The sequence below is a fragment of the Triplophysa rosa genome, linkage group LG12 (genome assembly GCF_024868665.1).
Source record: "Triplophysa rosa linkage group LG12, Trosa_1v2, whole genome shotgun sequence".
NCBI lineage: Eukaryota > Metazoa > Chordata > Actinopteri > Cypriniformes > Nemacheilidae > Triplophysa > Triplophysa rosa.
In genome coordinates, this window is record NC_079901.1 from 25,161,050 (window position 1) to 25,184,919 (window position 23,870).

Sequence of the window (23,870 nt, forward strand, 5' to 3'; positions counted from 1 at the left end):
CTCTCTCTCTCTCTCTCTCTCTGTCTCTACTCTCTCTCTCTCACTCTCTCTCTTCTCTNCTCTCTCTACACATCTCTCTCCTCTCTCTCCTCTGCTTCTCTCTCCCTCTCCCTCTCCCTCACTCTCGTCGTCTCTCTCTACTCTCGCTCTTCTCTTCCTCCCACCTCATGCCCTCTCTCTCTCCCTCATTTCACTTCTCTCTCTCATCTCTTACTCTCTCTCTCATCCTCCTCTCTCTCCGTCATCTTCTCACTCACTCTCTCTCCTTCTCTCTCGACTCTCTCTCTCTCTCTCTCATTCTCTCTCCTCTGTCTCTCTCTTACTCTCTCTCTCGTCATCGTCTCGTCTCTCTCTCTGTTTCCTCTCTCTCCTGTTCTCTCGTTCTCTCTCTCACTCTGTCTCTCTCTCATCTCTCTCTCTCTCTCACCTCTCTCTCACTCTGTCTCTCTCTCTCTCTCTCTCTCTCACACTCTCTCTCTCTCTCACACTCTCTCTCTCTCTCTCTCTCTCACTCTCACTCTCTCAGTGATCACATCAAAGGACCTGCAGAAACACGGGAATATCTGGGTGTGTCCCGTGTCCGATCACGTCTGCACACGCTTCTTCTTCGTGTGAGTATCTGTCTGTCTGCACATGTGATGGTGTGAAGAATGACTCTGTGATGTGAGTGACTCTCTGCGTCTCAGGTATGAAGACGGTCAGGTGGGAGACGCGAACATCAACACACAAGAGCCCAAGATACAGAAGGAGATCATGCGTGTGATCGGCACACAGATTTACTCCAGCTGAGGGGATTACCTGCAGACACGACCAGCAGCCTCAGAGCGGAGGTGAACACGGAGAGGAGCGTCTCTCTCTCTCACCTCTCGTCTCGTCCATCTGTGTTTCTTTATTCCCGTCATGTGTGACTGTCAGAAGGACATGAGATGAAAGACGCAGGAGCGAACGGTCATACGTTCTTCTTGCGCAATAAACCCCGCCCACTGAGCGCTCTTTGACTTTTTCCAGAGCTGCTGTCAATCAAAACCATACAAACACCCGACTGGAGGAGACAGTCAGCTGATGAAGTCGCTGGTTTTCTTTTCGACTCTGATGGGCAGACTGAATATCTGTAAACATGTAAATGATGTTTCTCGTTTGTCACATGACTCATGACATGAATGAAGAATTTATCTCTGGGTTTCGTGCTGAAGTCAATTTCCTCTCTTCTGCTCTTCAGTCGCTTCAGACGCTCGCTCTGATTTATCATGTTTACACTTCTGTCTTCTTCATGGTGGACGTCACATACAGTATGTGTCTGTGGGTTCGGACTGGAAACTTCAACGTTTAATATTATTTCTTCTCTCTCACATCTTGGACATTCCTGAGTATTTAAAAGCCTTTTCTGCAGTAAATATTTACAGATGAATCCTGTTGTACGTACACTACAGACTCTTTATCATTATAACTGTACGCTATTAGTAGCAAACTCGTTTAAACAGAAGACTTGATATGAAACATGAATTGAGTCCAGTCGCTCATGTGTTGATTCTGTTTGTTCTGTTGGTGACCGCTCGTCTGGAGCATTTGAGAGGTTCTACGTGGTTTTTTTTTGGAGTCAAGTGTGTGGGATATGACAGGTTTGTGTGTCGGGGATGTTTACTGTACATATCAGCAATGAATGATGAAGACCCAATGAATAAAGACAGGTTTTGCACAAGGTTGATCTGTGTTTAATGGCTTTGATGTGCTGGGTTCATTCAGAGAAAACATATTTCAGCATGTGATGCTCTTGCGTCTTTGACTGTAAATGAGAAGGCACACGTTTTCTTTGCTAAATCATTGAAATCTGAAAGAACAGAGTCTGTTTATCTGTCATTCCATGAACACTCTGCTTCACGTGTCTGTTAAACAAGGACAGAATAGCAGTGTGTTCGTGACATTCAGCTGGACTGCTGTAGTTTATTATCGTGTAGAGATGAACACTCAGTGTTATTGCAGATCTCGTCCACTAGGTGGCGCTCAAGCGCTACAAACATCTGTCAGTGTTCATTTTAGTATTTTTCCTTTCAATTCAGATGCGTTTATCTGCACAACAATCGTCAGTGTGTCATGCCTCTAGTGTAAGAGACAATCTCTCATGTGTTTAGTCTGTGACACAGACTAATGAAATAAGGGTGAGATGTGTCAGAATGTGTTTATAGATGTAATGTGCGTAAAGTCCCAGTGACCTGTTACAGACGACAGGTTAAGACAAACGTCTATAGTATGTGACTCTGCTCAGACTGATCATGAGTTCTTTTAAATCCAGGAGTTACCTGTTTGCTTGTCCACAAAACTAACCAAAATCCTCTCTATTTTTTATTTCATTCATGCCTGCAGCACAGTTTTCAGGGTTTGAGAATTGTTTAAGTCCTCTCTGGATGAATGAGATGTTGATCATGTTTATGTGCTCCTGTTATTCATTTCAGTGTCATTCATTTATGTCTCAGCGAGTTTAAATGTGTGTTATCTCTGACTGTGATGTTGTGTGTCGTGTTTGTGCTTTAATTTGTTTCAGATTATCTTGTGGGGTTCAGATCCTCCTTTCGTGCTTTCTGATCCATCAAACGCCGTCGTCCTTCATTTCTCCAGCACTGTTGTTTGTTCATTATTGATACAGTCGTGTTAGTGATGTTTGTGTAACTCATCCTGTTTGTGCTGCACACATGAATGAAACTCAGAACACGTGTCTTGTTGTGTCTCGGATCTCTTTGTCAATTTCACTGCGAGTCAAATCGTTGACACTGTAGTATTAGAAAGGTGATAATGGTGTTTTAGATGTTGTTGTAATGTTGTCTCTATAAATAACGATTTGCTCACTGTAATCTCAGTGCTGCCCAGGAGAAACACACAACAATAGCAACTGATGGTTTTTGTGTGCGTGCGTGCAATAGTTTTTCTATCTTTTTTCTGCTGCTGGATGTTAGTCTGACAGATTTGTGCACAGTGAGAAACAGTAGAAAGTAACAGAGCAGTTAGCAAATCAATTATATTAACAACAATATCAATAAAGCAATAGAGCACAAAAAAATGAAATTACCAAATGGTTCCCAATTCTAAATAAATGATTGTCTGTCTCTCCTGTGGCATTTTGGGATGTTTGTCTGCCCACAGCCCCGACATTTCTGCCTGCCTTTGAACACAAACATGAGAGAGAGAGAGAGAGAGAGAGAGAGATGTACTCGTCTCTCCTGTTGCTGTGGTGTCTTCAAAGATTCACAACATATTTGTTTCTTTCTTTTACGCAAATGTGAAGTTTTTCTGTTGACTTCCGTGTCAGACACATTATGTGAACGGTCATTTGCTGTGTTTTCTTCTAAACCTCATCATGAGTATCACAGGTCAGTGATCTTTTCAACAGCTTCATTGTCATGTTAATGATTTCATCTTTAAATCACCATACTTGGCTACATGTCACTTTCACGACTGTTATTGTGACGGCATGTTTGTGTTTGTTTAGATGTTTGTTTGTTTGTTTGTTATTTGATGCATTTGCCGACAGCGAGCTCTGGATTAACACACACTAATGTCATTATTATGACAGCACATGTAATGTGCGAAGCGCTGGACTGAGATCAGTTGTGACAGAGTGTGTCTTTAAAAGGACAACCATCTCTCTCTCTCTCTCTCCACCCCTAACTCACTCACTCACTCACTCACTCATTCACTCACACTCTCTGTTTTTCCGAATTTGTTGAATGCGGAATTTGTTGCATCAGTTCTGCTTTGAAAGCTGAAGGTGATGAGAGGGGTAAACACACAACGCATACACACCATTATGTTCTTTCATCTTGTCTAATTGCAGTAAGAAGTCAGAGGCAAATAATGGAAATAAAATAAAACATTGGATCAAATGAAGAAATGCTGATTCCAGAACATGACATCAGACTGACTGTTGTTCTGGAATCAGACGTGACATCAGCAGAAGTGAATCAAATGGCATTTAAGACCCAGGAGCTGATAGCTGTGTGCAGGTTGTGTCAGAAATATATCAGATGTGGAAACCTGTCAACAAAGCACCGATGAATGTGCGTTTATTCTGCCTCCAGTGTTTGTGAAACATTGAATATTTTTGTAATTCTGTTTGTGCTGCTAGTGCCTCATAAAACACATTTCACCTTTAACATTTGGCCTTTGAAAGACATGGAATCTCACACATTCAGTTATGAACACACACCTGCTCGTGCTCAGATAGTAGAAGTGTGACGAGACGCAACAATGCAGATTAAATCCATTTTGTGTGTGAATGTGTGGAACTATATTTTCCATTTTGTGTCTGAATCCATTTCAATGCTATAAATCACTTTTCCAAGAAAGATGTGTCTAAATTGTTAATTAATGTTGTCCACATTTATCAGTGTTTTGTAAACAGAAGAGTTTTCTGTACCCATACATACTGTGTAATGTGTGTTTGTATCTAATATAACTCTCGTTTATACTTTTCGTTACACTTTTATTTTCTCTTCTACAGGAGATGTGAATGCGGGGAGATGTTTTGGTCTGTTTCAGCTGAAGAGGATTCTGGGATTCATTAGCTGCCACTAACAGAATGACTCGTGACAGTCTGGGTGACCCCTCATGTGTTTGTTTTTTATGTATTTATTCTCTGACATTTACTGCATCCTCTGCCCAGCTGGAAGCAATAAGAGTCAGACAGACTCTAAACAGACCGGATGTCATTCTCTCTCTCTCTCTCTCTCTCTCTGTGTGTGTGTGCAAGTGCCAGAGCCTTCTGAAAGTATTCAGACTTTTTTATTGTGTTTGTAATTTTATTTCTAAACACTTAAAATTACTTAATGTACATTGCTCAAAACCTTTTATTTGATACAGTGCATGACATTAAAAAGTGTGGACAGTCAATCTAAAAATCAGATTTTAGACTCCATCTGATGTTTGTCTGTATAGGCATGATGGCAAAGTCCTAAAGAGATTCGTTTTTTACACGCTCTGCTTTCGTGGCCACGGTACAACAACATCCAGCTTTCAGTACCTGCGTTTGCGATGTTCTTGTCACAGCTGTGCTCTTGTTCCTACTGGGAGCTCCTGGTACAAAAACCACGCCACCAATAAACAACATGGTGTCGAAATGAGCGACTTTTATGCAAACGAAAGCCTCTGAAGCCATTGACAAAAGGGCCTGATATGTTTTCGCAACAGCTCTGCTTATAAACGCGACGGATCCGCAGAAAATGCTGTGCAGAAGTACAGGAGAAAAGAGATTTTCACTCCCTGATGTGTTCCTGCATGAAGCGAGAAAGAAAATGAAACGTGATAATTATCTGAAGCAATCGACTCGACACGGAGAATTCATCTGTTGAACAGCGAGCACACAAGTGTCATTTCCCAGAAAAGAATACATAAATCAGTTCATAATCACTCTCCATTGTGCTCACTTCCCTCTTTTCAATATGTATCTACTCTTTACCAGTTTTCAGCAGTCATGTTAGTGTGTTTGCACATCAGTAGGCCTATGAGCAGATTCATGCTGAAACTCATCCTGAGATGGAATGGAAGCAGCAGTTTCAGCACCACGGACAGCGACATTTCGTTTTCAAATGCAAGACAGACAATGATATGAATTAAGACAAAATCAATTTTATTACGTCTAACCATGTGCTTTAAAATATAACTAGCATCACGCACGACGGCTCTAAACTAACGTGTATTGTTGACAGAGCTTTTCAGATACAGACGACTTGACATGACATGTTTGTTGACCCTGAATCTCATTTGTGCCAGCTACGCATACACTATCAGAGATATCTGTTTATCTTTTATAACAAGCACGTGTATTTCATTTCTGGTGAAAAAACTCATGTCTTCAGATCAACGTCTCTCACAGTCTCAGCACTGAGCTCGAGGTGAATTTAATCGATTACATGGCGAAAAAAATTTCTGATATTCTGCTCATGTAAGAAAAGTATGCATTTACTGTTTACATTTTTTATAAACTCACACAAAATGCAGCCTGATAAACATGTTGCTTTTATAAAAGTGAGCTCTGTGTCGTGAGATATTTTGTGTGCGTTCAGCCTCTCCGGCACCGTACAACTGTTCTGATTCTAGCTCCACCCCCCGCTGGTTCTTTCCGCTCACTTCGCCGTGTGATTGGCTGTGCCGCGTTTGTTATGCAAATAAGGCGCGCGGGTGTACTGAAGAGCCCCGCGTTGACGTCACGAGCCAGAGTGGCAGCTGACACGAGGAGAGAGAGAGTCACGCGCGGAGACGAGCGTGAAAAGTGCAAGAATCCAGAGGCGGACACACGAGTGGAGAGAAGAAAGAGAGCGCCAGAGAGGAGAAATAACATCGACAGGGAAGCGTACAGGTGTGTGTGTGTGACACAGAGAGAGAGAGGGGGGAGTGGATGATAGAGAGCGGGAGAGAGAGCGCGCGGGAGGGAGAAATATGGCCACGGTCACGGCGGAGAATGGTTTCGGCACCTCGGACAGCTCCGGCAGAATGAACGGACTCAACAGCGCGATCCCGATGAAAGATCACGACGCCATCAAGCTCTTCATCGGCCAGATCCCGCGCAACCTCGAGGAGAAAGACCTCAAGCCGCTCTTCGAGGAATTCGGCAAGATCTACGAGCTCACCGTGCTCAAAGACCGCTTCACCGGGATGCATAAAGGTCGGTGTGCGCGCGGACTTTCATTTCCCGTGCATTCGGCGTAAACGGCTTTGATTCGTGAGTCTTGTCGAGTCTGAGCGCGCGCGAGCGTGCCTGTGTGTGTTTGGGATCAACACACGTGTGCACGCTTCACAATCCATCCAAACGTCACTGCCTTTACACACTCTTAAAAACAAAAGCTTAAAACCAGCCTGATACTTTATTCGGCTCTCTGGAGATAAATGCTGCTTTCTTGATAGTAAGAGATTTCGTTGCTGAAATATAAGATCAAACGAAACGTAATCAAATCTAAATGAAGTTATATGAAGACAATAACATGATTGAATCAGCCGGATTACATTCGGCTGCACGGATGAAAGTCATTTGTAGAGCTCACATCACATTAAAATAGCTTCTATAAGTAGTTTAGTAGCGGCTTACAATATTTTTTACATGATGTAAAAAGCCACAGAATAGGCTATGTTTTATTTGTAAGAATGTGTGTGTAAAACAGGCAGTTTGATAAACCCCACAGTGTGCACGAGCTCTCGGTGAATATTCGTTAATGATTTCTCGTCATTTCTGCTCATCGCAGCTCATGTCTCTTTCGTTTCTCTCTCATGCGTTTCTCCTGTTACGGTGTATGCAGTTCGTTTTTTTTTTGTCATTTAACTATTTAATGTTATGCATTTTGTTCTATGTCTTTAGTTGTATTTAAAGTGTTCTTGAGCTTTTTCCTCTGTACTAAAACACGAAAGATGAGACTTGCTTATAATGACAGTAAATAACAGAAATGCTTGCGCGCGCACACACACTATTTTATTATTACACGCTCAATTATAGGGCAAACTAAATTGCTAATAAAAATGATAAAGAGTTGTTAAAAATATGTATTTTTCGTGGTGGATGTTTGATTTAATTGTAAAATGTGTTTTCGTTATTTTATGTTGTAGCCTAATAATAATGACGATGCTCTCTCATGCTGGGATGGCAGTTGTGCTGGTTTTGTGCTGTTGGTTGTCAGTAGATCAGATGTGTCTGATAAAGCTGTTAGTTTTACATGAATAGGCCTGAGGAAACTCGGCAGTGTGAGAATCACGAATCATAACTGACCTCCTGTTAGATATACAAACATGTCAATACTGCAATTCTTTACTTTCTTGAACTGTGTCATTGTTGATCTGTAAAGGAAAGCAGGCAGTTATTTGTGGCGGTTGGCTTGAGTTGGAATCCTTCTCTCTCAGGATCACTCCATGTCATGCAGTGCCCCGCTAAAATCTTTGTACATTTCAGTCACACATCATTAAACCTGCTGAAAGTTCTCCCTTTTACTGTCACCGATTATTGTACCGCGGCTGTCTTTAGAGGACATGTTTTTCCTCTTGACAGAGAAAGACAGTTTTACATGTGTCACACTTTATACTCCAGTGAATGTTTAAACAGCTCAGATACAACACACAATAGATTAAATATGGTTTGATGTTATTAAGCAATATGGTGTTTTTACACAGATAAGCTTTATGAGCTGCTGACAATAAAAATTCGGAAACATTTACAACATTATAAACCAAACACGCAAACCAGTGGGATTTTGTTGCCATTTGATGTTAAACTTAAAAAAATGGGCCCTGAAGCAAAACTCATTGAGATGAAGTGTACTACTCTGAAGGCTTCTCCAGACCCTCTGGCTGTAGTTGTGTGTGGTCTCAGAGGAGGAATGGTGGCAGTGAGATGATGTGTGATTCTGCTTGTGTCTGCAGAAATGCCTCTCATTGGGTCACCTGCTGCCTGCTCACCTGTCCATCACACCAGCAGAAACACATCTGCTTCTGATATTTAAGCATATTTACATTCATCTGTACTCTCAATTGTCTCACAGAAGTGTTTAAAATGCCAGCTTGGGGTGTTTTTCTGTGTTTGTCCAATTTTTGGGATTTTAAATATTGCTGCTGTTGGCATTAACCGTCACTGTGTGTGTGTGTGTGTGTGTGTTTTAGGATGTGCCTTTCTAACATACTGTGCCCGAGACTCAGCGCTGAAGGCTCAGAACGCTCTCCATGAACAGAAGACTCTACCCGGGGTAAGTATTCTCTCTATCTCTTCTGTTTACTCCTTATCTCAGTCTTTCTTTCTTTCTGTCTTTCACAAGCACAGCTGCAGAATTGTAAAGGTAAATGGAAGTCGTAATGTGTTTTTCTTTCATATAATAAAAAACTTGTGGCTTAGAGCTCTCACAGACCTTCAGCAGACAGGACCAGAACATTGTGATGCTGTACAAACCTACGAGAATGATGAAACAACACACGACTAGACGCAACACTAGCACAAACACACACCACCATCATTATTCACATTATTTATGCTCACTTCTGTATGTGTGTGTTTTTCTTATCCCAGACCTCGTTGTCTCCATATTTAAAAGCACGTATAATATAAATTCATTTAGTGACAATCTGGATGTGTTGTTTAGTGGAGTGTGATATGAGTCTCAGAGGTCACGCTGCTCCTTCACAGGCTGTAATCCTTATGTGACTGTCACTATAAAGACATCCTTATGATGTCAAAAATGCTTAAAACAAATGAAATCTTTTGAGAGAAAACATCAAGTTTGTTGAATTTAATTTGGTATCAATATGAAGTCTAGTGAAAAATGTATAGTCAGTTCCGAATATCGTGCAGGTTATCTGAATTTTCAAAAACATAGAGCTCATTGTTTTTCATTACAGTTTTTTTTCGATTGCTAACATCCCTTTGACCAATCTGTAGTCACATTTTCAAAACTCTAAACACAATTATCACAACATCCGTCCGTTGTGACCATACCATTAACACAATTCATGTTGTTTTCACTCAATACGATTAACACGTTTCTAAAATGCTTACATTTTCTTTTCACACAAGCTTACCCCATACCAAAATTATGGATCTTTCTTATCTTTTTTACAAATGCTTAAACACAGCATGACAAAAATGAAGATCTAATGTTCGAAACCCTAAATATAGTAAAAAACTTCTTCTTCTGCAACAACAGCAGTTTACAAGACCTGTTAAGAATTAGTTATAATTGAATAATAGCTGATTCCAATCTCAATCTGAGCTAGCTAGATGTTGAAGTCTTTCTATTACATGATCATGAGCATCCGAATGCTGAAGCTCTGTATAGATCTATCTATCAAATAGTTTTTGAGTGATTGAGCTAAAACCAAAAAGCGTTACATTGTGCCCCGCTCTTCCCCTTTAAAATGAATCCACACAGAGGAATTGTGGTACAGAAAAGAAAAAAACAGCACAGTAGAAAAAAATGTGCAGCTGACTGAATTATTTAAAAAATGACTTTCATATTGTATGTTTTCTGCACAGGTCGAACTGAAACATGACAAGTAATGCAGTTTTCGTAATTTTGACAGTCTATATATGCGCTATGATTGACTATATGTTCCTGTTGGATAGAAAACGAATGCTAATGTTTTGTCCAAATGACTCGGTTTTGAATCAGGTTTGCTGTGTTTTGATAGAGTTAGCATATGTTGAAAAAGGCATTCAGCATTTTGGAAAGTAAAGATTGTATTTATTTAACAAAATGTGGTTTTGGCAAGAAAATTAACTATTTGGCTAATTGTGTGCTGTAGGTGTGTTACTGTGTTAAGAGTTTAGAAAAAGTATTTTAAGTATTGGTAAACGGTTGTTAATAAAAACTGTAATACAATTCATACAATATTCATTCATTAATAATTAATTAATTAATAATTCTAATTCAAATGCACAAAAAACATGATTTACGAAAATTAATAAAAACAAAGTTATCTGTTTTGCGAATGAACTCTTAATTTAGGGCTATACCTTATATTTACTATTTATCTTATAAGAAGAATTAAGATTAAAGGATGAAATATTTTGACACAATAAAATAAAGGAAACTTTACAATGCTTTGTAAACAGCCTAAGCTGGCACTAAACTGTGAATCTTTTAAACAAACAAAACAATTCTTCTGTGCGTGACCTGCAAGCAAGCGACGGTGCGCGAGCGCTTCAGTTCATTTCATTTCTATGGAGGCCGAGTGACACATTCACGAGGTGGATTAAAAAGCAAAGTAAACTTTGAATTCCTCTGCTTTACTCAAATGAGGAACGAAACGCTTCTGATACGGATGTGGACGCGGCAGTTCTCTGGCGTCGGTAAATTCGTGCAAATTCACTCCTTGACATAGATGGCGCTTGATGAAAAACAGAAACGCCCCGGTACACAAGGTGGCGCTGCGCAACTTTATGCTTCCGACACTCGCTTGTCACAGAAGAAGAATTCATCTTGCTTCCTCTTCGGCCCTGTCCCAAATGGCGCACTTCATGTGGACGTCCGTAGGGTGTCCCATTTGTCTTTTTAGCGCTCAGGAGTCTGCTCGCGAGCGCCTCCTTTGTGCCCTCGATGCGGTCTTCGGCGAAGCCCGCATACGCCCTTTTCACAATGACGTCACTTAACTTCCGCCTTTTTGCAAAGCAGTGTATCATAACTAGTGATGGGAAGTTCGGATCATTTTACTGACTCGGATCTTTGAGTCTCGTTCAGCAAAATGAACGAATCTTTTTTCGAGTCATTTCGTTCATTATGCAAACGTTGATCACATTACAAACAATACAAAACTATAATGCTATAAGAAACAGAAAAGATTAATTCATTGTTTACCTGGGTCTTTAGTCTATGATTAGCTCACCACACCTCTTATCTGACAAGGCCTCGGGTTTGACTCCTTCGTTCATCACGTGACAGCGTCGTAAGCTAAACCAATGCAGTCTGAGCCGGAAAGAGAATTGATTAGTTCACCTCTCGAGTCTTCGGGTTTGACTCCTTCGTTCATCACGTGACAGCGTCGTAAGCTAAACCAATGAGGTCTGAGCCGGAAAGAGAATTGATTAGTTCACCTCTCGAGTCTTCGGGTTTGAATCGTTCGTTCTTCTTGAATTCCAGTACAGGACCCATAGAATGTTGCGCAATGCGCATGCGCGGCTGAACGAATCCCGAGTCACATTAAAGATTCGTTCAAAATGAACGAATCGTTCAAGAACGACCCATCACTAATCATAACATCCGTCTTGCAACAAACAAGAAGAAGAACTTCCGTTTTGCCGTCGCGCTGGAATTTAACAACAGTGAGAAAAAAAAAAAAAAACTGACAGAACACTTATTCAAGTACTTATCCTAGCACCTTCGCTAACACAAAAAGAAAACAAAACACTTACCTTCATAATCAAACAGGTACTGTTCAACAAAGAATTTGTATCCTTTCTCTAGCATTGATCTTGTCGTTAGCGAAAATTTGTCTGCAAGACGTTGTACATCATCTAGACGTATTTGTGGCAGATGTGCAAGCCACTTGGTAAACTCCATTCTGAGGCGCTAGCGGAAGTAACTTCTTCTTCTTGAGTTTTACTGGCGGTTGGCAAATCAGCTTATAGGTGCATTACCGCCACCTTATGAACTGGAGTGCTAGCGGAAGTAATGACACACTGCTTCGCGGCAGAACGGAAGATGCGTGACGTCATGTGAAAAGGGCGTATTGAGTGAGACTCCACTGAAGCCCCCTACCCAGGAATCCTTGCGAGCGCCCAATCACAGAACGGATGGGAGGAGTGTCGTGGATGTCAGACATATACGTAAACATGACGGATACATTTTTAAATGTATGTTTTGCTCAAATTCAAAATTAATTTATTAATTAGTTACTTATTCATATTATTGCTTATTTATTTTCTGTTAAGACAGCTATTAAAGAATAAAATATTTGAATGCAGTGCATTTTCTAACTTAAGGTAATAAGCCATGTTGTGTCACATTAAGTATAGTGTAAACAAATGAATAAATATACATTCATGACATCATGACAAACGAATGCATTACAAACAAGTATCTATTGCATAATGCTCGGGTGGCATATCAACATATGAAATACAGAACAATAAAAACTGGCAGCTCCTATCCCAAATAACAACAATGGGACAACAAGTGGTCGACTTCACACGGCGCTGCGCAGACTGATCAGCGAAGTACCGCGAGAGTGATTAGAAAGGACCGCTTGCTCTTTCCGGCGTGATGTCTTGAAGTCTGTCCCAAAATGCACTCCCATGTACCCTTGTGGACTCGTGCCTAGTGCCCTATAGGTTTGCACTTCCTGACGTCATCAAGTGTGGACTCGGAGGAGGTCCACAAGATCGGAGTGCGCCATTTGGGACAGGGCCTTAGTCAATGGCTGTGTCTCATTTCGTAAGGCTGCGTCCTCCAGAGGTCTCAATTCGACTCGTTTAATAAAATCAGGTAGGACTCTCCGGAGGCATCCTTCAAATGCTGTCAACCTACTTTGACAGGAATTCGAAGGATACATGAGGTGTATCCTTCGTTGCTAGAGATAACCCACAATTCTTTGCGTCGGCCAACGTCTGTTATTTGAATAAACGGCAACAGCGGCACATTCAAGCAAATATGTGGTGTTTAAATGTTAACGGTTTACAATATGTGCCACATTTTTTTAATCTTAGCAGGCATATGTAGTAAATAGGTTTACAAGTGCTTAGTGATTTTTAGACGTTTTGAAACAGTAAGGTAAAATTTGTATATTTGTTTAACTCATTTGGCATTGTTTAGGGTAGAAAGTAACCAACTTATACCTCTTAAATCATGTAGAAATCATTTTCATTAATTTGACAGGTGTGCGAGTGCAACGTGTTGTCATAGCAACGTGGTACTTCCTGTTTCCTTTTCTGCCAGTATGTCCTACGAAGGATGTCTCGTTTAATTGTAAGTTGAGAATCCTCCATATACTGCACCCTTTAGAGGATGAGACCTCTTGAGGACACAAGGACGCAGCCTTACGAAACGAGACACAGCTAATGTGTGCTCGGCAAGAGCGTTTTGTGCTTGAGCGCCACCAAGTCGTGTTTTACTGTAACTTCAGCAGCTCCAGGCACGTGAACAAAAGCACCAATCTCATTGGTCGGCCAGTTTTTAACGCGGCGCGTCAAACAAAGAAACGAGCCCGATGCGTTTAAAAGAAAGACGCTTTTACGACTGGCGTTTTGCGCATCGGTGTGCACACTCACATTGGCGCCCTTTGCTTAGTCACCAGGCATTAAACGTCGACGATAAATGCGCACGATCGTTCCGGTGTGGACGAGCCATAAGACTCACGCTCCAGAAATCACAGGTGTGACAATGAACATATGACACTGACACATGACGCATGACATATTATCATCACCATCATCACTTTCATTACAGACTCGAAGTCAAATGAAAAAAATGACAAACAAACGAATGACAGCAGTAACCAGATAAGAATTCAAAGTATTACAAACATACAGTGATACCAATGCCTCCACAGCCTGGACTGATACCGTGTAGAATGTGCACTTACTGTATATCAGTAAAGCCCTCAATAATTAAATTTTTTAGGGATGCACCGAATGTTCGGCCACCAAAAATGTTCGGCCGAAAATAGCAAAAAACGCAAGTCTGTTGTTCGGCCGAATATGTGCAAGGGCCGAATAAATTTTACCGAACATGACTCGTGATACGATCAAGCAGCAACCAGCGCAGAGAGAGAGAGAGAGAGAGTGTCTGTGTATTTGGCAATGAATAAAATGGTTCAGTATCATCTAGATAACCCAATAAAAGTCCATCTGGAGCGTTTGCAACAGCTCTCAGTATTCACACACATTATTAATCCGTCTTTCAGCTTTAATACATGAATGTAAATATAGTGTTTCATCAATAACGTCTGCCACCAGAGACCAAACAGCACAGTGAGAAATCCCATGAGCCTGAAGCCAAACCTTTAACAACCTTTACATTTTGAAGCATATGAATGAAGATATTATATTATACTGTGACAGATATATACGTTTTATGGCAGTTAAGCACATTTCCCCATATAGGCTATTCTCATTTTTATTTTTTATTTAGTTGTAGTTTCGAGGTCGAATGTCATCACCAAAGAATTAGCATGAGAAAATCATCCCTTGTGTTTTCTCTCTGTTGTCGCCGTCCTCTGGATGTTTTTGCGATGTGAGCGGTAGTTTGGTGAATATAATATTCCAGTTGTGTTGTGAATCTCGAGCGGCGTGTGTTCGTCTGTCAGTCTTTCATCCGAGCTCTGCTTCTCTCCCATCATGTGATCTGTGGTCCAACAACTCATTATCACCTCTCATCATAGCATCATTTAAGAGCTTTCAAACGTCTCCTTGGATTCCTTTTTAAATGTGCGGCTAGAGAGAAGTGCAGTGTACAGAGACCGAAGATAATGAATTACAGCAGATGTGATGCGATTCAGAAATCAAAGGGATTCAGTTGAGTGAAAGAGTCCGTTTGGCACACGAGTCTCATGTTGAAGCACTGAGAACTCTTGAGCATTTTTACTGATATTACGGATTTCTATTACTTGTCCCGTTTGTTACATCAGATAAAAGATGCAATTGAAAGTCAAATTCCATGACAATGTTGAGATAATATCAAACTCAGATCCTACTCTTTACTCGAGGTCATCAAATGTTGTGTGTATAGTCAGTGTTGAGTCCTATCTCGCATCACAACTGAACCTTGATTATGTTGACAATATAACCGCGTGCAGACCGTTTTCTCTCTCAGGTGTTTTCTTGTAGATTATTTGTCACAGCGAGACAGCGGTCAGTGCAGACGGACGCAGTTCACATCAGCCCCAATCCAAAATCAGTGAAGTAGACTCAAACTCGCGGCGATGGGCGTTCACATGCTTTCTGTAGAGGGCAAACCTTATTTCAGTCTGAGCACACGTCATATTTTGACAGCGGAGTCAAACGTGAAGCGGCCGGATGTCACCACAGTCATGAGCTTTGGCATTTGAGCGGCGGTCCGCATTAACCGCTGTCAGACAGCAGGTGAGACGTCCGTCCTGCAGCCGTGTCTGGTGGTGAGCTTTGCGAGACTAATCGGAGTCCTGCAACCTTCACCAAAGAGAAACGCTCCGTTTCTCTCTCCCAGAGTTCCAGAATCCTCCGGGGGACAAACGATGGGCGGCGACGGCCGTTCTGACGGCCCTCAAAGGCACATCTGTCCGCCCATCAATCTGACAGCCAATCACAGCTCGCCCATTACACCTCAGGCCGCTGACCGGCAGACGGATGCAGAGAGCTGTCAATCAATCATTACACGGCTGTCATATTACCTTCTTTGAGAAAGAGGGCGAGAGGAGAAAAAAACCGACAGAATTAAGAATATTAAGAACACATTCTTGTAGTTTTGAAAATCATACCTCTTGAAGTTGCTTTGATTTTGGAAAAGTTGGATGTTTGAGTTCATATTGAGATCATTCTTAATTTGCCTTGCACGGTTTTATTTTTTTTAGCAGCATTCATCAATCTGAATATGAAAGACACGCTTCTTTCAGTTGAGGCATTGCATTGTGGGTAAAATTCATTACAGGAAGTCAAAGCAGGTACAGACAGACAGACAGAGGGAGGCAATCAATGTCTGTTTAAAGGTTTCTGCAGCAGACGGGCCTGTAAAATCACATTTCTATAATGATTTAATCCAATCAGCTCTCACCGTCCCATCCGCTGCTATCAGCTCTCAGCGCATGTGTTTTAATGAGCTGTCTCACTAATGGATCCTTAATGAGACCTGGAGCTGGAGAAATCTGCCTCTGAGCGAGGACTCCGTCTCTCCGGGTCAGACAGCATCTGTCCGCACCAAACGCCTGCGTAAACACACACACGTGTGCGGAGATATAGATGTTAACCATCACACAGAAGCAGGGTCATACAATCATTTTGTACTAAACACGCCACGAGGAATTTTAGATGGAGCAAATTAAAGGGACAGAAGATTCTGTCATCATTTACTCACCCTCGGGTCGTTTCAAACCTGTATAAATGTCTTTGTTCTGATGAACACAGAGAAAGATATTTGGAAGAATGCTTTCATCTGGGCCATCATTGACTACCACAGTAGGACAAATGAAATGGTAGTCAAAGGTGCCCCAGAACTGTTTTTTTTCCTTAATTCTTCAAAATATCTCATGTCAAATATTTTGGTAGTGAATGATGTCCCAGAACCGAATATTGCTAACATTCTTCCAAATATCTTTCTCTGTGTTCATCAGAACAAACAAAGACATTTATACAGGTTTGAAACGACCTGAGGGTGAGTAAATGATGACAGAATTTTCATTTTTGGGTCAACGTGATCCACGGTTGACCCAAAGCATCGACATCTACAACCTATTAGAGATGTGTACGTCATCTTCAAACAGCATGTTGATTCTCTCTCGTCTGGTGTTTGTTCACGTAAAGAGCAGTGAAGAGGTATGGTGTAGTGTGCACAGCGTGAGGGAGTCGTCTAAACGGACTGTAACGGTCAGACTCTCTCGGCAGGACGGCAGGAGAGCAGATGGAGATGTTTGTTTTATTGTTCTCAGGAGTGAAGAATAAACACGAGCGTCGAGATTCTGATGCTGAAAAGCACGGAGGAGAGCACGCGTGTGTGTAAACCTCAGAGATCGCAACGCTGTCGTGTTCAAATCCTCAAACGTTTGCTCTCAGTGTTGCTTGGTTTTAAGAGATTGAAGGTAGATTGAATGCACTATTATCTACTCAAATGCATCAGCCGTCATTTCTTCATAATGACATCCTGGCTTTCTTGTCTGATGTTCAGTGAGGTTCATGTTAAACACTCATTCAGTTTACAGTCATGAAGTTAACACAGTAATGTAATGCTGTTTCATGTAATGAATGTTATACTAGTGAATAAAAGCAGAATATCATTGAGATGTGCACTGGCTGGGTAACATCTCCTCATCGAATAACCTGATTCACTGCTTTTGAGACATGACAGAAATAATGATGAACACATTCATTCTCACGCAGCTTGTGTTTTGTGCTAAAGAGCTCGATACGTGTTTGTGTTAATGTCTGATCCTGTCTGTGTGATTTGATTAGTTGAAGCGAAGCCTCGTCTGGTCTCCATGGAAACGGCTCGTAATTGCTGTGTACTATGCTTATTATTATAGATGAAACATCTCGTGAATCAGAACAAAGCTCAGTGTACCTCAAGCTTTAATATCCTCATGAACACAGACAGCAGAGAGAGAATATTACATTACCTTAAACTAAATGAATTCTGCCCAGGCAGTGACAGAAATTTGTGGAAGAGATGTTTTCATTTTCTTTTCGAGGAACACGGCAAAATAACTCGATGAAACGAGAGCACGCACACACACACACGCTGTGATCAGAGTGTGTTTGACCTGTGTGTGACCTGTGGGGTCAGATGCGCACACACACACACACAACTGTCTAGAGCGCAAGATGTGAGGACATGACTCTTGTTTTTTATATTTTCTTGATCTGGTTGAACTTTATAAAATACTGAAAAACATGAAACATCATCAATAGTTTCAGTAATCATGTGCGTAATCCTTCAACAATGAAGACTTGGGCAGTAGTGGATAAAGTTGTTGTGTTCCGTTTGTGTTTTTCATTTACATTGAGTCATTTAGCAGACGCTTTTATCCAAAGCCACTTACAAAGTAGGGGAAAACAATGGAAGCAATTATTTGCAAGACAAGAACAACAATGCAGAGGTGCACTCAGTTAGCCTCCCACAGTATACGAAGCTAAGAATATCCTTTTTGTTTTGTCTATTTGGGGGGGGGATAGGAAAGTAGAAAAGAAGTAGAAGAAATGGGTCAGATGTTGACGGAAGAGATGTGTTTTTAGCCGATTATTAAAGACAACTAGAGAATCCGCTGATCTTGTGGCAAGAGGGAGATCGTTCCAGAGTCGTGGAACACATCCGGAGAAAGTGCGTCAGAGGGATTTTTCCCTTTGTGGGACGGCACCACAAGACGTTGTTTGATCGCCGAGCGCAGGGATCGGGCGGGTACATAAGTCTGAAGTTTTGTTTTCACTGCGCTCGATGGCCAACCCTGGTTTCTATTGTGGGTTATAATGATTCTAGTTCTGTGTAGTTTGATTTCTTTCTATTTCAGGTCAGTATTGATTTACTCCAGCGGTTAGGCTACATCAGCGTTTCTCAAAGTGTGGGGGAATAGAGACATGACAGGTGGGGCGCGACAAACGGGAGGAATTGGGTCATTTTTATCCCTTCCTTTATTTATTGACCACACACTCAAAACAAAACAAATAAGCCTTCGTAAAACAACATCAGACTGCGAAGAAAATGTTCATGTTCGAGAATGAGTTCACGTCGGAATGTTAATTGAAGCGGCACAAAAACGTTTATGTGGAGAGGCGGTTGGCGGTAGCGGGTCTAAAAGTTGGGCGATGTTTACCAAATTAGCATCGGGCGATGGCTACAGGAGAACGTTTTTAATGTATTAAATTATGATTATGATTGACCTGTTCATGCTTTTTTGATTTTGCACGGTTCAGTGTCTGAGTTCTAGATGAGCTCTGAGCAGTGCAGACCACAGAACAGGACAGAATGTGAATGTTTCGAGCTTCATAATAGTGAAAGTGTAATTGAGGAGGGGAGGGATGACATCATCAGAACCCGCTCACCAATGACATCATCTTATTCTCTTGTCAAGATTTATCTTTGGGTAACTCTTGGTTCTCTGATATTTCACAAGTCATTCTCTAAGACACCAGAGTCAGAACAATGTGTTGTATATATGATGAGGGGGTGTATGTATGACGGACACATGTATGAAAACCGTTTTTACAGTGTGGCATTGTGTGTCTTCATGTGGATCTGAGCAGCTTTAACACACTTGTATCAGGAGACGCGTTGAAGCCTTTGGCTGAAACTCCCTCACATATTAAGAGACTAATGAAGCGTTTTAATGATCAAACGGCCTCTTGACGCCTCTTACACCTCACACAGACATACAGAAACAGACCATAATACTCAGAGAGAGAGACGCGCACAGAGCTGGTGGGATATTTCTCTTCTTTTCGGTTTATTCCTGCAGGGTCTCTGATTCCTCCTGAGAAACCCATCAGTGTCTGTCAACTGCCGGCACACACACCTCACCGTCTGCGTGCGCGTGTGTGTGTATGTCTGACTGTGTAAACGATTTTGTTTTTGTCTTTATGTGAAATCTAAAAATGCTAAGGTTATATTCCGTAAGGTCATTCTCAACGAGTCTGTTTGTTGATCAGAACGAGTGATGCTGGTTTAATCACACAGATGATGAAGACAACAGTGATCAAAGAGAGAAACGACTCATGCACCTCAGATTCTCACTTTCTCCCTGATGATTTTCATCTCGGCCTGTTGTCTCTTCACTTTCATCATAACAGGTTGTTTTTAATACATCGTTGAAGGCAGACGGGGGAAATTAGTAAGAAAAATCACATTTAAATCAAGAGAAGGGCTGCCAGCCGTCAGGGTGTCTTGTGTTGTAGATCAGTCGACAGCTGCTGTGAAAAATAACCAATATTTGTCTGCTGCGAACGTGTCTGATTGTTTGCAGCCTGCGGATGATTGTGCTTAGAAATACAGCCATAATAAATGAGCAATCTGGAGTCATTTGGGTTAATGAGTTTCTGCCGGGCACAAGCCACTAATGACAAGAGAGAGAGAGATGGAGACTGTTTACACCGGCTAGAAACTTTATATATGAGATCAAAATGTCGTTTATTTCAACCACAAAATAAACTTCATTCTGTTTTCAAATGCACATCAGTTGAATATGTGTAAATATAGAATTAACAGCAGGTGTCAACGTGTCCGAGTTGGATATTTAGCATTGTTGTCTTAGTTAAAAATGCCTTAAAACAGTAACACAGATATCATATATTTACATATATTATAAACCACTTGAAGTTGCACTATATACATCACACTTTATTTTATTTTATTACTATAATTATCTTTTTTTTCGTTTGTATACTTGCACTATTTTGTACGCAGCCCAGCTGCAAATGCTTTGGCAATACGAATGTACATGTTGTCATGCCAAAAAAGCACACTTACATTGAGAGAGAGAGAGAGAGAGAGAGAGAGAGGGTGGAATGGTGAATGTTGGTAGATTAATTAGATTATATTGCATCTGAGTGATGAAATGACAGTCACGTCTCACAGATAACACCTCATACATCCATCTACCTGTAATCTCGCTCACTCTCCCGTTGGAGCTGTGACATTTCCGTTTCCCTGGAGACGGACTGTGCCAGGCAGTTGCTATAGTAACTCCTGTGCTCTTGAAGAAGCTTGAGCTCCACCCGTCCCCTCCTGCGGGGCGATCAACACCTGCTGCTTTCTGCTAATTGGCTGCTTTTTCTCTTCTACAGTACTTTCTGTTTCCTGCCGTTGAACTTTAGAAGTGTCTTTAGGTCTCTCTATCTCTCTCTCTTCAGTGTGTGTGTGTGTCTCTCTCTCTTTATTAGCGTGTATAAAAAAGACAAGCATCAGTGAATAATAAGAGCTGAAACACAATGTAACACGACAGTATTTGTCTGTTTTGGGTTGTGTTGAGTGGAGGGGAAGTCTCTGAGCATATGAACAGATCATTCATATTCTCCATCCTAACCCGAGATCACAGGCACCTCACGCCTCTCGACAGGCGAACGGCTGAATTACTTGTCACCTGTTTGCTGAACGACAGGTGAGCGATAGGAAAATGAGTTTGTCTGTTAAATCCCTAAACTCTATTTTGCCTTCTTCACTTTTCAATTAAGACAGCGAGCAAGCGAGTGTCATGTATGTCCGGCCCTGATAATACTGCTGCTGTTCACCAGAGAGAGAGAGAGAATAAATCACATTTGTTTTATATTTCATTCTATATTTGATCTTTTACTTAGCACCTTATTTTATTTCATGTCTTTTGTTGTATGTTCAATACTTTGGCAATATTGTAAGAACACACGGTCATGCCAATAAAGTACCTTGAAATTGAATTGAGAGAGAGACATCCATTACAATGATAAATCTCTCCATATAGAAGTTCTTAATGTAAAAGTGTGAGCAAATGGAACTGAGAGGAAGAAAAACTTCTGAAATGTGTGTCTCAGATGTACTATTTGTAGAAGCTCAATGAGACGCTGCGGTCTGCTGTGAAGTTCAGTCTTATTCTGTAGCCTTTGCAACTTTACTGGCCAGGTGACTTATTGTTTTCAGTTGGAAGACAACTGGAGTTTCCCCTCCTTATCGCCAATGGGTTTTCCACCTTTTATACACTCTCAGGATGGAAAAGATTCGGTTCGCAAAAAACTTTTTCTGAAAGTCTGGAGACATTTTCTTGAGTATTTTAAGGAGACAACTATTCTAACATGTGAATGTAAGCGGTCTGTCAAGTTGTAAAGCTGAAAGTGAACGCATCACAAAGTTAGTGGCTTGAGAAAAAAGGAGTCGACTCTGAATCACTCGAACGAGTCGTCTGTCGTTCTCATTTCAGTTCCGGGTCAGATTTGCGTCACTCGGTGTAATGCCCGCCTACGTTCCATTTTCGACACTGCACGCGGTAGACCAATCACAGCAGACTACACCACCTGACCAATCAGATCAGAGTAGGCTGACAGAAAGGAGGGGATTCGACGGATGAATCGCCGATCGAATCATTTGAGAGTCACTCAAGAAGTGAGGTAATAATAATCGCCTGTTATTAGAAAATGTAAGTGTTTTTACAGTGTACGTAAACTTGTTGTTGGACACTCCGTAAACCAAACTAGCACCTTACAGGGCTCTAGAGTGCGACCTAATTTCTCAATGGTGCGACTAAAAAAAATCTGAGGTCGCACCGGTGCGAGCAGCCGTTCGAGGGAACAAAAGTCTCTGCTGAAGTCTCCCTGTGGTTCAACAACAGACACATTAGGCCCATATCGTGGTCTAAACCAATCAGAGATAGTGAAGGGCGGACCCCCCTCTGTTTGGCCGTGGTCCAGATATTCCTGTACGTGTGTGTACGTGTGAAAATGCTGTGCTGCAGTCAGACAGAGAGGGGAGGAGCCTATAGGCCCGTCATATAAACAGAGTGGATGTAGCCGCGGATGATGAGAGAAGATGAAAAGAACGATTGACAACTTTTTCGTTTAGAATGTTAATTTAAGGCCTGATCCGTCCGAAAATCATAACCAATGCTCTGACACGCTAGACTGCGACTAAATGGTCTCATTTTGCGACAAATTTTCCTGCCAGTGCGACAAGTTTTTCTTAATGGTCGCACCGGTGCGACTGTCAAACTGATCAATATATAATTTTTGCGTATTATAAATTTAATGCGCAGAAATGTTATATTGCGCAAGCTGCGCATTCAGTCACTCATTTTCGTCTCCCCTCTTTCAACCATTCCTTATCTATCAGTGGCCCCGCCCCCAAAGACGTAATTCGCGGGTTATGGGTAAGAGGCGAAGGACCGAAAGAGCAGACGAGTGAAGCGCTCAATCTTGGAATTTAAATAAATATGCAGAATACAAGAATTTCCCCTGCTAAGGTACAAAACAGCAAAGATAACCAAATGTGTTGTGAGTATTGTATGCATGTGAATCTAATGCAGGAAACACGTGTTTAAACTATTGTATAAAGATCTCTAACAATACTGCAAAGCATACAAAACGGTATACATCACGCTAAATTCTATTTATTTGTGAGTCGTTATTGATAGAAGCCAAACGTGTATCAATGCAGCTGTCATGAAGAATAATCACTAAAAGCCTTCAGGTCTCGCGGGTTGTTTGAGATGCGCGCGCCCAGAGTCAGAGCACAAAATACTAAACAGTTCTCTTTCACGCCTTCTTACTCTGAAACGGACAAATAAACACAAAATAACCTAAAAATTCCCATATTAACAAGAAACCTTGTAAAGGTATTCAGTTTGTTTCGTGACCAAACAGTTGGGAAACAAAACACGTGTTCCAGTATATTGCGCGAGCTCTTAAAGGGGCAGCAGCTTAATAAAGATCTCTGTTTATATTGTTCATCAAACAACAACGGACGGGCCCAAAAACACTCACTGATATTAAAGGAATTGTGTTCTCTTATAGGAGTCGTTCACAACAAATAAAGGAAGAAAGTAGCTTTAAGAAAGATGTGCTTTATATATGGTAAAGTGTTGAAAGAGAGTTTACATATACAATAAAAATAATTCAATCATAAACAATGATTTGTATTAATTTCTAATTGATTTATTAATGTATTAAACACATTTTAATGAAGTTTTAGTGATTCTTTTTTCTTACCTCACCCCACGACTCTGGTGCTATCAAATTAAGGGCTGGTGCCACCAACTGAATAACTTGTGCCAGTGCCACCTCT

General features: G+C 41.3%; 2 protein-coding genes across 9 annotated transcripts in view; both read left to right on the top strand.

The window, feature by feature from the left end:
- The window catches only part of parp6a (poly (ADP-ribose) polymerase family, member 6a), a 22,574-nt gene extending 20,743 nt beyond the window's left edge, over positions 1-1,831 (top strand). Inside the window, exons 20-21 of the mRNA XM_057348087.1 lie at positions 452-611; positions 687-1,831. Of these exons, the coding sequence (XP_057204070.1) occupies positions 452-611; positions 687-789 (263 nt within the window). The 3' untranslated portion in view covers positions 790-1,831. The remainder of the gene's footprint in view (positions 1-451; positions 612-686) is intronic.
- A 4,367-nt stretch (positions 1,832-6,198) lies between these two features.
- Positions 6,199-23,870, top strand: part of celf6 (CUGBP Elav-like family member 6) — a 54,688-nt gene continuing 37,016 nt past the window's right edge. For all 8 annotated transcript variants that reach the window (XR_008963985.1, XM_057347602.1, XM_057347605.1 and 5 more), the window contains exons 1-2: positions 6,199-6,652; positions 8,629-8,711. Coding sequence is in view for 7 of the 8 variants with exons in the window: in XM_057347602.1 (XP_057203585.1) it covers positions 6,427-6,652; positions 8,629-8,711 (309 nt within the window). In the remaining variant the exon portion in view is untranslated. The remainder of the gene's footprint in view (positions 6,653-8,628; positions 8,712-23,870) is intronic.